The sequence below is a fragment of the Scyliorhinus torazame genome, chromosome 18 (assembly GCF_047496885.1).
Source record: "Scyliorhinus torazame isolate Kashiwa2021f chromosome 18, sScyTor2.1, whole genome shotgun sequence".
NCBI classification, from domain to species: domain Eukaryota; kingdom Metazoa; phylum Chordata; class Chondrichthyes; order Carcharhiniformes; family Scyliorhinidae; genus Scyliorhinus; species Scyliorhinus torazame.
This window is the reverse complement of record NC_092724.1, coordinates 133,727,721-133,742,059: the sequence shown is the minus strand read 5'-3', so window position 1 is coordinate 133,742,059 and position 14,339 is coordinate 133,727,721. Positions and strand designations below refer to the sequence as shown.

The 14,339-nt window shown below is 45.6% G+C and overlaps 1 protein-coding gene across 3 annotated transcripts in view; it reads right to left on the bottom strand.

The window, feature by feature from the left end:
* Nucleotides 1-14,086, bottom strand: part of dus1l (dihydrouridine synthase 1-like (S. cerevisiae)) — a 96,833-nt gene extending 82,747 nt beyond the window's left edge. Inside the window, exons 1-5 of one of the 3 annotated variants that reach the window (XM_072483412.1) lie at nt 13,984-14,086; nt 10,245-10,493; nt 4,697-4,805; nt 2,199-2,249; nt 364-476 (exon numbers count right to left, since the gene is read on the bottom strand). In XM_072483412.1, the coding sequence (XP_072339513.1) occupies nt 364-476; nt 2,199-2,249; nt 4,697-4,805; nt 10,245-10,481 (510 nt within the window). In that variant the 5' untranslated portion in view covers nt 10,482-10,493; nt 13,984-14,086. Of the gene's footprint in view, nt 1-363; nt 477-2,198; nt 2,250-4,696; nt 4,806-10,244; nt 10,494-13,956 lie in introns of all 3 variants that reach the window. The other 2 variants (XM_072483411.1, XM_072483410.1) reach the window with 2 other exon arrangements.
* Nucleotides 14,087-14,339: the final 253 nt, after the last annotated feature.

The window sequence follows — 14,339 nt, the reverse complement described above, 5'->3', positions numbered from 1 at the left end:
TTGTTTTGCCAAGTTTATTACTAAATAATTGACAGCTTTGCATCATGAAAGGAAGGCTCGGGAGCAATGGTGCTAAGATTTATCATTGGAAATATTGTTTTGCAGAAATAGTAAGTATATATTTAATTAAAACGTTTCATAATGTGCATTAGCGTCTCGCCCAAAGCACAGGAGCTCTACCCGTATTTGAAACCAAACTTTCTGGGTCAGATGAGAGCACAATTCACTGTGCCAAGCTGACACCTTCAGATTACAACCCAAATATGAACACTGAACGTGTGCTAGCCACTCAATATTCACAGAATTCAAATGTCCACCAAAACCAAGATGATTAGAACACAAAATAGGAATGTCTTTATTTACCTGGCAACCTGCTTTCTCCAACATTTTTGCATATTGTACAGTCTTATTCACTTCTGGGAAAACCCGGATTTTGCAAGTGATGGGAACAGAGATTCTCTTATGTGCTTCAGAAACTGAGAAAGGAGTGTAAATTGAACAGAATGAATGCATGTTTCTCCTTTGGCCCTACCTCGGATTTAATTATTTGACATAAGCCATCAACTTACTCTGAAATGCTAAATGCATCAGGGTGGCACACTCACCACTTTAGGTTCCCTTTTTCTGTTGAATCTGTTTTTATACAACTCATTTCTCAAGTTCCCAGCTAAAATCAGGAACTTGTCATATGGAGATTTTAAAATTATTTTTATAGAACATGGACATGGAACATACAGTGCAGAAGGAGGTCATTCGGCACATCGAGTCTGCACCGATCCACTTAAGCCCTTACTCCCACCCCATCCCCATAACCCAATAACCCCTCCTAATCTTTTTGGACACTAAGGGCAATTTAGCATGGCCAATCCACCTAACCTGCACATCTTTGGACTGTGGGAGGAAATCGAAGGACCATGAGGAAACCCACGCAGACATGGGGAGAACGTGCAGACTCCGCACAGACAGTGATCCAGCATGGATCAAACCTAGAACCCTGGCGCTGTGAAGCCACAGTGCTAGCCACGTGTACTACCGTGCTGCCCACAAAGGTGTTTGTGTAGCACCTTTCATGACCTCAGGGTGCACCAATGGCTTTATTACCAGCTAAATACTTTTTGCAGTGTGCTCTCGTCATGTGGGAATATATCAGCCAATTTACACACAGCAAGCTTTCACAAATAACAACGTGATAATGACCAGATAATCCACTTTTTGTGATGGTGACGGAGGTTTAAATATTGGCCTGAGACCAGGGAGATAACCTCCCTGCCCTTCTTTGAAATATTGTGGTGGGATCATTTATATCTGCCTTAGCGAGCATAGGGAGCCTTAGTTTGGCATCCCATCCAAGAGATAGCAACTCTCACAGTGCAGCATGCCCTCAGTATGCACTGGAGTGACAGCCTAGATTTTGTGTCTTAATTCCGAGTCAGAATTTTGTGACTCGGGGAGACAATGCTACCAAATGAGCCATGGCTGACACCCGTGAAGTTGTAAAACAGGCCTACCATTCTGCAAATCATTAGCAGATTCATGTATTTTGCCACTAAGACAGCTAACATGCAATCTTTTGTTTCGTCCACATTAATTCAATTTCCTTGCCCCTTTCCTCTCTTTACTCCTCATTCCCATGCCATATACGAATTGTACCTCCCAAACTGACAATTATATGGCTTAAGAACTAGGCAGGGTAGTATGTATTTCTGAATTAGGGGAAGTAGCTGAATCAAAATCCTGGAACTCCCTACCTAACAGCACTGTTGGTATCCAGTGACCACACAGATCACAGCGGTTCAAGGCGGCTCATCACCACCTTCTCAAGGGCAAATAGAGAAGCCCTTGCCAATGATGCCCACATTTCCATGAATTAATTGAAGAAAAACATGCTGGCTTAAGAAACATCAATCACGAAGGCTCCATGCAAAATGTAGGATGACTTAATTTCTCAGAATTCTCTCCCTATAAAAGATCCAACACTCAATTGCCCTTACATTCTCTTTTTCCAGTACACCACACAGAAGAGGCAAATGTATAGTAAGAAAAATTTGTGAGCACCTTGCACCCACATTAAGTATCTCTCGCAATGGGCTAGAACTAGAAGCACAATGTCAAATATTCAAACATACATAACTCAGCCCCAAGAAATTGAAGGGATCCTTTGCAGAATGATGTGTTTCAATAACCAATTAAGTACTCACGCATTTTGTGTAGCAAGTCCCATTCTTCCTGTAGAAATGCTCCGTAGTGCCCTGTGAATAGATCAGTCACGAGGAAGTTAAGTTTAATTATAGTTCGCCTGGGTATTCTCGTACAAAATAACTTTTACTTGATTAAAATAAGGTTGCTATTTTCAAGGATGAGATAGGCTGAAGGGACAGAACTTTCAGACAGCCCATGCAAAGCACGGTCTGCACAGGGAGCAGGGAATTCATTGGAAAGCGGCAGGTTTTCCACCCAATCAGGGAAATGGAATGAAAATCCTGAGCATGTCACCCACAAATTCTCAGTGTCACATCGCCTCAAAAATAATCTCCAAACATTCCCACAAATTAGACTCTATGTGATTCAAAATGCATCGTAAACCAGAATAACACCATGGCTGATAAACTGTCCTACTCTCACCCTCTCTGTGGATAGTTTACTCATTTAGATAGGCCCTCATTATGATAGGAGATACTGGGTTTTGAAAACACATCAAGAATAGAAAATAGGAGGCTCCATCTTTTAGCGCCACCAGTTCCCACAACTCAGACAGGAATTCAAAACCTAGTGGAGATCAATGCTGCAACTGTGTGAACTCCAGACCAATTCATCTCACAGGTCTTATTTTTCCTATACAAATACTAGAATTGATTTCCTCATCCTGTGCATGCTCTCATATGTAACAAACATTGGTTACAGGCCAACAGATTGCAAACAGCAAATTAAAAGAGCTTGCATTTCTAATTAGATATTGTTTCAAGCTAGATTTGCATGAAAAAAAACAGGGTGGCCATCAGACAACAATTACCATCCCAATGTTGCCTCCTGATTTTTATCTTGGGTTTCCTGCATTCCACCAAACATTCAAAATGTACTTCTGAAAAAGTTTTTTTTTACTTAATTTTTTTCCCTTCAATTAAGGGAATTGACCAATCCTCCTACCCTGCACATCTTTGGGTTGTGGGGGTGAGACCCACGCAGACACGGGGAGAGTGTGCAAACTCCACACGGAAAGTGACCTGGTGCCTGGATCGAACCCGGGTCCTCAGAGGCAGCAGTGCTAATCACTGCGCCACCGTGCCGCCCCCTTCTTAAACAGTTTCACCCTTTTATATGAGCATCTTGCCAAACTGGAGGTAAGCATTTAGTTACCTAAATCACATAGATGAGTAATTGATATTTCAGAACTATTTTCGGCTTACTAAACTATTGTAATGAATACATTTGAAACTAATTTGTTTCCTTGATTTGCAAGATTATTTCCAAGTATAATTTCACCACAAACTGCATGATTATAATTGCACACTAGATGGTGCTGCAATGCTAGGACTAGATCTGTGCATATTCATGATCATTTTAACTTCAGTTCATTGTGGAACTACCTTAGTGTGTAGAAAAATGAGACACTGTTATTGCTATATTAATACACTGCATGGAAATTACTCACCTGACTCAAACTGTAAATGTGTGGCATTGTACAAGTGATGCAGCACACCGGGGCGGCACGGTAACAGTGGTTAGCACTGCTGCCTCACAGAGCTTGGGACCCGGGTTCGATTCAGACTTCAGGTAACTGTGTGGAGTTTGCACATTTCCCCCGTGTCTGCGTGGGTTTCCTCCGGGCGCTCCGGTTTCCTCCCACAGTCCAAGATGTGCAGGCTGGGTGGACTGGCCATGCTAAATTGCCCTTAGGGTGGGGTTGCAGGACTACGACGCAGAATTAGGCCTGGGTGGTGTGGTCATTCGAAGGGTTGGTGCCGTCACGATGGGCCAAATGGCCTCCTTAAGCACTGTAGGGATTCTATGATTCTACTAGTCTAGGACATCACATTCAAGGCCACTTTCTTACTTAATAATCAGTGTTATGCACTGATAGTCTTCAAATGCAATTTTTATGCTGACTGACACCAGTCATTAGATCTTTCATGTTACTAGAACAGTAAATCCATAACATTTAAAGATTAAAATTCTAAGAATCAAGCCATAATCATAACCATTCAATCTTTGTTTGCATGTTTTGTAAAATTACCAGTAAGTTGCAATCTACCTGCTCTTTTAGCGCACAACACTCAGCTGCAGTACTTAAACTACAAAAGCATCAAAGTGCAATCTTAGGCTAAGTCAACTACTTCATATATTATTAGTACTTCATAAAAAGCACATTTGATATTTAACACAGCTTTTATTGATTAAGTTTCAACATTTATAATGTAAAGGGAGTTAATTCCAGCATAAATTGAATGGGCTGAATGGCCTCCCCATGTACCATATAGAACTCAAATTCCTTATTGGAACATTTTGCTAGTCTCTGTAGCCATTTCTATTCAAACAGTAATGAAACAAGTACAAAGCTGCTGTTATTTCAATCAGCAAGCTCTCATACGCGGGATGCAAATGTTGACCAGATGTGGTGATTGCATTGCCTGGATAGTCTAATGGTTTACATTATGTCAGTAAGTCAGCTCATCAAGAAAACAGAAATGAACTGAGATACCTCGTTTTGCAATCATCTGTGGACAGCCCAAGTTCAGATCGATGGCATTGCAGTAATCCTGAGCTAGCAGACAGGCTTGTACAAACACTTCTGGATCATTCGCACAGAACTGGAAGAAAAAAAATGAGTCCGCAATTTGAAAACATTGAAGTAAAAAGATCACTTTAATCCCAAAAATGTTTGCGAAGCATTGGGGTGATTACTAAGAATCAAGATTGCTAGTAAAAGGTCAAAAGTCCTAGAAAATACAGAACAGTAAAGTTTATTATCTGTGTCAGGGAATAAAATATTATGACAAACTAAAGGTTTGAACATTCGGAAAAAAATAACTTCCTAAAGGACAGACATTAAAATACTACTGTTCAGCCTTTTTTCAAAGATATAATTGACATTGCAAACAGGGTTTAACACTGAACGCAGCAGCATGGTAGCACAGTGGTTAGCACAGTTACTTCACAGCTCCAGGGTCCTAGGTTCGATTCCCGGTTTGGGTCACTGTGCGGAGTCTGCATGTTCACCCAGTGTTTGCGTGGGTTTTCTCTGGGTGCTCCGGTTTCCTCCCACAGTCCAAAGGTGCAGGTTAGGTGGATTGGCTACACTAAATTGCACTTGGTGTCGAAAAAAAAGGTTTGGTGGGGTTACGGGGATAGGGTGGAGGTATGGAGATAGGGTGGAGGTATGGGCTTAGGTAGGGTGCTCTTTCCAAGGGCGATGCAGACTCTATGGACCAAATGGCCTCCTTCTGCACTGTAAATTCTATGAAGTATTTTTACTAGATTTAACATTATTATTCAATGGCATAATTAAGGAGCCATCAGAAAAAGGTGTAGTATAGCACTGGATAGCAAATTGGCCTTGGGCTGTGATCACATCAGACAGGGCAATCCAGGGACGAAGCCAGGATTAACATGAACTCATAATAATCAAATTCTCCGTCTGCAGTAAATAAAGAACAATCCAACTTATTCCAAGATTTAGATATTTTAGATAACCAAGCCGATTGATAAATGATTGAAATGGATAAAGTATAAAATAATTAGAATGTGAGCAATGAATCAAGACATGCATATTAAATAGAAGTATCACAACTAATCTTGGGATGGTAAATCATGTATGAAAGTTAGCTCAATGCAAAGAGGATATAATACACCAACAGTAATTGGGTTGCAATGTGACGACTTAAATAATTGTGTTATAACGAAGTCAATCATTTTCCTCGGTGCACTTCCTGGCTTTCAGGGTTGCGTTTTCTGGCATTGTTAAATCTCATTCTTGGACTTGCAAATTACATAAATACTTTTATTCAAAATATTAAACAAAAGGACTTCCGGTGGCGTCTATGAAGGAGTAAGTCGCACATTTGGTGGCTCCCGCTCGGGTCGGACATTTGGACCTTTTCCCCCGATTTTTTACCGGACTGGAGTTGAAAAATTGATGACAGAGGCAATTGTGAACTAAATTCCCATATCGGTGCATGGAGAGGAGGACTAGAAGTGCTCGTAAAGGCAGAAACAGAAGGACAGAGAAGGTTTGGGCTGAAGCAGCACCGGGAGGAAGCATGGGGGAGGACCGGACCTCTGGCTTGTCTACCCAGAGGTCAACGGAGCAGTTGATGCAAGTGATCCAGGAGGGCTTCGCCAAGCAGAAGCAGGACTGCTTGGACCCGATTAAAGAGGCAATTTCACGGCTGAAACTTAGATGGAATGCCCAAGATCGGGCGATCCAGAAAGTAGAGAAGGTGCTGGCTGACCATGAGGAACATCAAACAGCGGTGGAGTTGGACGTTGGGATGCTAAAAGGCCAGCAGAAAAGGTTCCTGGAGAAGGTGGAGGACCTAGAGAATAGGTCCCGTCGGCAGAGCTTGAGGATCATTGGGCTCCCGGAGGGGGCCGAAGGAGCGGACGCTGGGGCATACATTGCAGCCATGTTCGAGAAGCTGCTGCGGGATGGGGCATTCCCCCGAGAGAGAGAGAGAGAGAGAGAGAGAGAGAGAGAGAGAGGGTTGGACCTATGGAGATTTGGGCAGCCAAGAGTAAAGGAGTTTTCCTTCTACTCATGCGTGCATAAAGTGTACTCTCGGATCGATTTCTTTATTCTGAGCAGGGCTTTACTGACGGGGGTGGTGGGCACAGGGTACTCGGCGATCACAATCTCAGACCATGCTCCGCACAGGGTTGACCTGCAGGTTAGTAAAGACAGTAATCAGCGCCCGCATTGGAGGTTAGACGTGGGCTTTTAGCGGTCGAGGTGTGCGGGCGGTTGAGGAAATGTATTCGGAGGTCAATGACACGGTGGAAATTTCGGCAGCGGTGGTCTGGGAGGCATTGAAGGCAGTGGTTAGAGGGGAGCTGATCCCAATTCGGGCCCACAGGGAGAAGGTAGACAGGACAGAGACAGACCGACTGGTAAAGGAGATACTACAGGTCAACAGGAGGTATGCGGAGACCCCTGAGGCAGGGCTTTTAAGGGAACGGCGGAGGCTACAGGCGGAGTTCGGCTTGTTAACCACAGGGAGGGCGGTAGAGCAGCTGAGAAAGGCGAGGGGGGAGGGCGATTTATGAGCATGGAGAGAAGGCCAGCAGAATGCTTGCAAAGCAGCTTAGAAAGAGGGAGGCAGCCAGGGAGATAGGGAAAGTAAAGGATGGAGATGGTAACCTGGTGGGAGACTCAGCAGGGGTGAATAAGGCATTTAAGGAGTTTTATAGTAGGCTGTATGGGTCGGAACCCCCGCCGGGGCTAGAGGGGATGAGGCACCTCCTAGGGGGGGGGCTGAATTTCCCGAAGGTGGACGGGGAGCTGGTAGAAGGGCTGGGCCCCGATCGGGATCGAAGAGATAGCGGAGGGGCTGAAGGCCATGCAGTCGGGTAAAACCGCGGGGCCGGATGGGTACCCAGCGGAGGTTTATAAAAAGTTCGCTGGAATATTGGGGCCGCTGTTGATGAGGTTGTTCAATGAGGCAACGGAGAGAGGGATACTTCTCCCGACGATGTCACAGGCCACGATCTCGCTGATTCTGAAGCGGGATAAGGATCCGGTGTGTGTGGGTCCTACAGGCCGCTATCCCTATTGAATGTGGATGCCAAACTGTTGGCCAAAATTTTGTCCTCCAGGATTGAAGACTGTGTTCCGGATGTGATTGGGGAGGACCAGACCAGGTTCGTTAAGGGAAGGCAGTTGGTGTCCAATGTAAGAAGGTTGCTAAATGCGATCATGATGCCCCCAGAAGGTCAGGAGTTGGAGGTAGTGGGTGCAATGGACGCAGAAAAGGGTTCTGATCGAGTAGAATGGGAATATCTGCGGGAGGTACTGGGACGGTTCGGATTCGGGCGGGGCTTTATTAACTGGGTCAGGTTGCTGTATCAGGCTCCTGTAGCGAGCATACGGACGAATAGGACGACATCAGACTATTTTAGGCTACACCGGGGGACGAGACAGGGGTGCCCCTTTCCCCACTGTTGTTCGCGCTGGCTATAGAGCTGCTGGCAATTGCGCTGAGAGCCTCAAGGGCTGGAAGGGATTGGGGGGGAAGAGAGAGAGAGAGAGAGAGAGAGAGAGAGAGAGAGAGAGAGAGAGAGAGAGAGAGAGAGAGAGAGAGAGAGAACGAGAACAGAGTCGCGCTCTACGCAGATGACCTGCTCCTGTATGTATCGGACCCAGTAGAGGTGATGGAAAAAATCATGAGGATTCTGGGGGAATTTGGCCAGTTCGGGGTACAAACTAAATATGGGGAGAAGTGAGATGTTTGCGATCCAGGCAAGGGGACAGGAGAGGCGATTGGGGGAACTGCCGTTTAGAGTGGCAGGGGGATGTTTTAGGTATCTAGGCATCCAACTGGCGCAGGAATGGGAACGGTTGCACAAACATAATCTGGCCAGTCTGGTGGACCAAATGAAGGATGATTTCCGGAGGTGGAACATGCTCCCGTTGTCAAGCTGGGAGGGTCCAGACGGTGAAGATGAAGGTCCTCCCGAGATTCCTGTTTGTGTTCCAGTGTCTCCCCATCTTTATTCCCTGGTCCTTTTTTAAACGGGTCAACAAAGTTATCACGGGCTTTGTATGGGCGGGCAAGACCACACGAGTAAAAAAGGGGATGATTGAGCGGAGCCGGGGAGAGGGCGGGCTGGCGCTGCCAAACTTCAGTAACTATTATTGGGCGGCGAATATAGCTATGATCAGGAAGTGGGTGATGGGGGAAGGGTTGGCATGGGAGCATATGGAGGTGGCATCCTGTAAGGGCACCAGTTTGGGGGCATTGATAACGGCGCCTCAGCCGTTCCCGCCGGCACGGTACTCCACCAGCCCCGGTACTCCACCAGTGGTGGCAGCCCTGAGAGTCTGGGGGCAATGGAAGAAGCATGTGGGAGCGGAGGGAGCATAGGTCTGGTCTCCAATCTGTAAACAACCATCGGTTTGCCCCGGGAAGAATGGATGGGGGGTTTCGGAGATGGCAGAAGGCAGGAATTGAGAAGATGGGGGATATGTTTTTAGAAGGGAGCTTTCCTAGCTTGTGGGAGCTGGAGGAGAAATTTGGATTGGCGAGGGGAAACAAATTTAGGTATCTGCAGGTGTGGGACTTCCTACGTAGACAGGTCTCAACCTTCCCGCTCCTACCACCAAGGGAGATTCAGGATAGGGTAGTCTCCAGAGTGTGGGTGGGAGAAGGGAAGGTCATAAGGAGCTCATAAGGGGTCAGAGGGCATGCAGACTGAGGAGCTGTAGCGCAAGTGGGAGGAGGAGCTAGGAGGAGAGATAGAGGATGGTCTCTGGGCGGAGGCATTGAGTAGAGTCAACTCATCCACAACATGCACCAGGCTCAGCCTGATACAGTTCAAGGTTGTTCACCGGGCTCACATGACAGTGGCCCAGATGAGCAGGTTCTTTGGGGTAGAAGATAGGTGCGCAAGGTGTGCGGGGGGGGGGCAGCGAACTATGTCCACATGCTCTGGACATGCCCAAAGCTTAGGGGATTCTGGCAGGGGTTTGCGGACGTCATGTCCACGGTATTAAAAACAAGGGTGACACCGAGTCCGGAGGTGGCGATTTTCGGGGTGTCGGAAGATCCGGGAATCCAGGAGGAGAAAGAGGCAGATGTTATGGCCTTAGCTTCCCTGGTGGCCCGGAGGCGGATATTATTAGCTTGGAGGGACTCAAAGCCCCCGAATTTGGAGGCCTGGCTAGCTTTCTCTGCTTGGAGAAAATCAAGTTCGCCTTGAGAGGGTCATTGCTAGGGTTCGCCTGGAGGTGGCAACCGTTCGTCAGCAGAAGGGGGGAGGGGGGGTTAGTTTAGCTTAGAGTAGGGGGTTAATAAAGGTGGGACCTGTAAGCGAGGAAGCAGGCTCTTTGCACTATATTTATAGACTTATGGATGTTATTTAGTTTGTCGTTGTAGTAAAACCAAAAATACCTCAATAAAATGTTTATTAAAAAAAAAATTAAACAAAATAACATTACAATTTAAGGATTTACAAAATGCAATCATTGCTCAGGCTCAAAGTGCTAATGAGAGAGTTTGCCCTTATTCCTGCTACAGGTGACCTGAACGCCATACCTGAACAACTAATGGTCGATCCTCTGCATTCGCCTCATTATACAAGTTCTCTCTTCTGTAGTTTGCATCCCGTACAAACACCTGGGCGTGAAGCATGGGAGTGTAACAGAGCTGGGCGCCATGACGACGACTCAGCAACCTCCACGCAAGCTCACTCTGATCCACCATTGGCGCAACCACGTACCGAGCACCATTCAGCGTGGTCTTCCAGAAATCAAACCCATGAAGTTTAGGCATCCTGGCCTTGACCTGCAAAAATGGAGAACAAAGCTTTTAAGGAAACCCTAAATTACCGAGCTTAGCAGAAAAGGATGCCAGAGTACAATGACATACTTTGCTCAATAAGAACTGGCTCCCCAATAACAGCCCATCTGAATACTGAAATTTGGCTCATGTTCATCTGGAAACTTGCCTCCTATTGTTACTATAAACCATTCCAAATCAGGTGCAAGACAACCAGAATGACATTAGTGTAAACCTTTCCTACACACAGCTCACTCAGTCCAAAACACAACAGAATCATTATTTTTCCTTGCAATGTTCTTAGCATGAACTTCCATTCATATAGCACCTCAGAACACCTCAAAAGAAATGTCACATCCAATCAACTACTGGGTGAAGTGTCAAATGATTGGCAAATATGGCTGCCAAATGCAAGCTCTGGCAAATGGGCCAGCTTAATATCCCAGATACCTCCAATAATGCAGGACTCACTCAGTATTATACTGGAGTGTCAGTCTAACGAGGGTCATCTGAAGGCTAGATAAACATGCTAAGATCAATGAGTGGGTTGTTTTTGATATGGCAGTAAACCCAAACCCCCTCATACACTGTAAGTGAGACCACCACCTATAAAAAGGTTCAACCAACCCACACAAGAGATCCCCACATACAAAATTCAAACCACCTTCCATGAGCCCCTTCTCTTACCAGCTTCAGTTAAACACTCAACTAGGAAGATTCCGGCTCAGCTATTCAAACTTACTCAGTCTGGTGAACCAAAGAAACAGGTTCCCTGATTGGGCTTCATGACAATCAGAGTGCAGATTCTAACAGTCACTTGGCCTGGGATATTTAAAAGAGCCAATACTGAAACTGTCTCTTTCCGTAAGTGAGCAAATATGAGTCTATTGGGATTTATGGGATATATGAAATGAATTCACCTGCTGGATTCAGCCTGTGAGCTACATGTTGGACATGCTTGGCCTAGACTATGCGCTCAGTCCTAGAGTGGGGTTTGAACCCATCACCTTCAAGGATTTGGGGACAGTGCAGGAAAATTACTTGAGGTAGATCAGCCATGATCTAGTTGATTGGCAGAGCAAGATTGAGGGGCTCCTGCTCTTATTTCCTATGTTCTACCCTTCTGGCTGCTCCCAGGTCAGCCAAGCTGTACAATCCATCTCTTAATTAGCTTTAGTCAACGACAATCTCTGCATTAGAAAAGCAGAAAAAAAATGGCTCCAATTTGTCACAAGGTTAAATTTGACATTGTTGTGTAGTGTCTGGAAACAACCACAAAGATTTCACTCATTCTGATTTTTCCTTATTATTATTATAGGTGCATGGCAGTATTTTAATAAATTGTTGAACACCTTACAGATTTTTATAGTAACCAGAAACATTTGTAAATGCTTTAATAGTCAGCATTTTTTGCATTTGTGCCACTTTTACAAATAATTATTGATCTAGAATGGATTAAGCACAATACCATGTATTCCTTGATGCAAATTTCTCTGAACAAAACTCACACAATAACCTTTGATTTAACACAAAGTATTTTTGGGCAAAGATGCATCTACACTTGTGTATTTTCTCATTTTTAAAAACTTGCTGGTTGTGCAAGCATTTTGCCACAACTGAAACAAGTTCATTGGTGTGCAATATTTACATTATTAAACAATACATTTGAGTCCAAATATGATAAACATCAATGTTGAGACCATCCCATCCAGCATGTCTACCCCAGCTCTTCACTACAATCGGTTATTCCTTATCCAATTCCATTTTAAATGTTAGTTTCTCCCTCAATAGTGACACGTGATTTAAAAATTCTTCCCATGTTCTATTAAGCTTCTGTAAAAATTCTGCTCAATTTCCTTTGGTCTTAGTGATGATAGCTCAGTTGACTGGATGGCTCGTTCGTGCTGCAGAGTGACTCCAACAGCCCGGGTTGTATTTCCATCTGTGGTGAGGTTATTCATGAAGGCCCCACCTTCTTAACCTTGCCCCTTGCTTGAGGGGTGGTGCCCCTCAGGTTAAATCACCAACAGTTAGCTCTCAAAGGGGAGAACAGCCTTTGGTCTTCTGGGACTGTGGTGACATTTATATTTTCACAGTAATATATCAACTAATGAAACCATCCAATTATCCTGTCAAAACATATTAATTTTGAAAATCTTAGCTTTCCTCTCAACTGTCTTTAGGGGAAAAAATTGCTTAATATTGTACAAGGGGCAGCTCAGTGTCAAGCAATGCTGCCTCACAGTGCCAGGGACACAGGTTCAATTCCGGCCTTGGGTAACTGTCTGTGTGGAGTTTGCACAGTCTCCCAGTGTTTGCCTGGGTTTCCTTCGGGTGCTCCGGTTTCCTCCCGCAGTCCAAAGACGTGCACGTTAGGTGGATTGGTCATGACAAAAGTTGCCCCTTTGTGTCCAGGGATGTGCTGGTTAGATGGGGTTACAGGGATAAGGTAGGGGAGTGGGCTACAATAGGGTGCTACTTCAGAGGGTTGGTGCAGACTCAGAATCCTTACAGTGCAGAAGGAGGCCATTTGGCCCATCAGTGTCTGCACCAACCCTCCTAAAAGAACACTCCACCCAAACCCATTTCCCCACCATATTCCAATAACCCCTTAACCTAACCTATACATCCCTGGCAATTTAGCATGGCCAGTCCACCTAACCTGCACATCTTTGGACTGTGGGAGCAAACCGGAGCACCTCGGCCAAATGGCCTCCTTTCACACTGTAGAGATTCTATGAACTCTACAAGTATGCGTTATCCAACAGAATCAAACTGCATAACCAAAGACCCCATGCTTACTAAATAGTTTGGGCAGAGCTTTCTATTGAGCTATGGTTATCCGTTAAGATTTAGCTCACTAAAGAAACGAAACAGAACGTCTGTCAGTACCAGACAATCAAGAAGGCGGCTGAACAAATTTGTTTTTTTCAGCAACTAGATGACCTATTCTCATATTTCCGTCCCATCAGTATCCTTCCCTCTTTTGAGTCAGCAGGTCGTGCCTTCAAACCCTACTCCAGAGAGAGCGATGCTGACACTTCAGTGCAGCACTGAGGGAGCTGCACCGTCAGGCGAGACATCAAGCGAGGCACTGCCCTGCCTCCCGGGCAGAAACTAGAGATCACAGGGCCACTTTCTGGAGAGTTCTCCCAGAATCCTGACCAATTTTTATTCTCCCCCCCCCCCAACAACACCAGGAGAAAATCACCACTTGGCTGTTACCACGCTGCTGTTTGCGAGATCTTGCTGTGTGCAAATTAATTGGCGCGTTTCCTACATTTAAATAAAAGAGTCTTGTATTTTTTAAACAAGTACTGAATCGGGCCGCGAAGCGCTTCGTGGCGTCCCGAGGTTGTGAAAGGCGCTATCTCAATGCCAGACTTTCTTTCTTCACCTCCCCCACACCAATATTCTGCCCGGGGGTTAATGTGCTCCTCTCCTCTCTGCGATCCTCCCTCCCTCTTACCGCTCTCCCCGTTTCTTTCCTGCTCACCCGCTTCTGGCTGCGTGTCCGCCCCTCTATCCCGGCCGCCCGGCCGGTCCCTCCGCTTCTCCGCTCCGACTGGAAACCGAAGCCCTGTTCATCGCAGTCAGTCCGGCGGCGACGCCGCCTCTGGCCGCACGGGGAACTGCCGGGGACTTGGCTTCAAGAAACGTTTTGGCCGCAAGAGCTGCCCATGCCACCCACACAAAACACCACCCATTTATAAAGTTGTCAAAAAGTATGTGTCACACCTGAGGAAGTCCCACCTGCCACAAATAGAGAGGAAAATAAATCAGTCCTGACAACAGTGTCACCCTGAACTGCTTATCCTTGGAAAACATCATGAGGAAGTTAATGAATTCAGT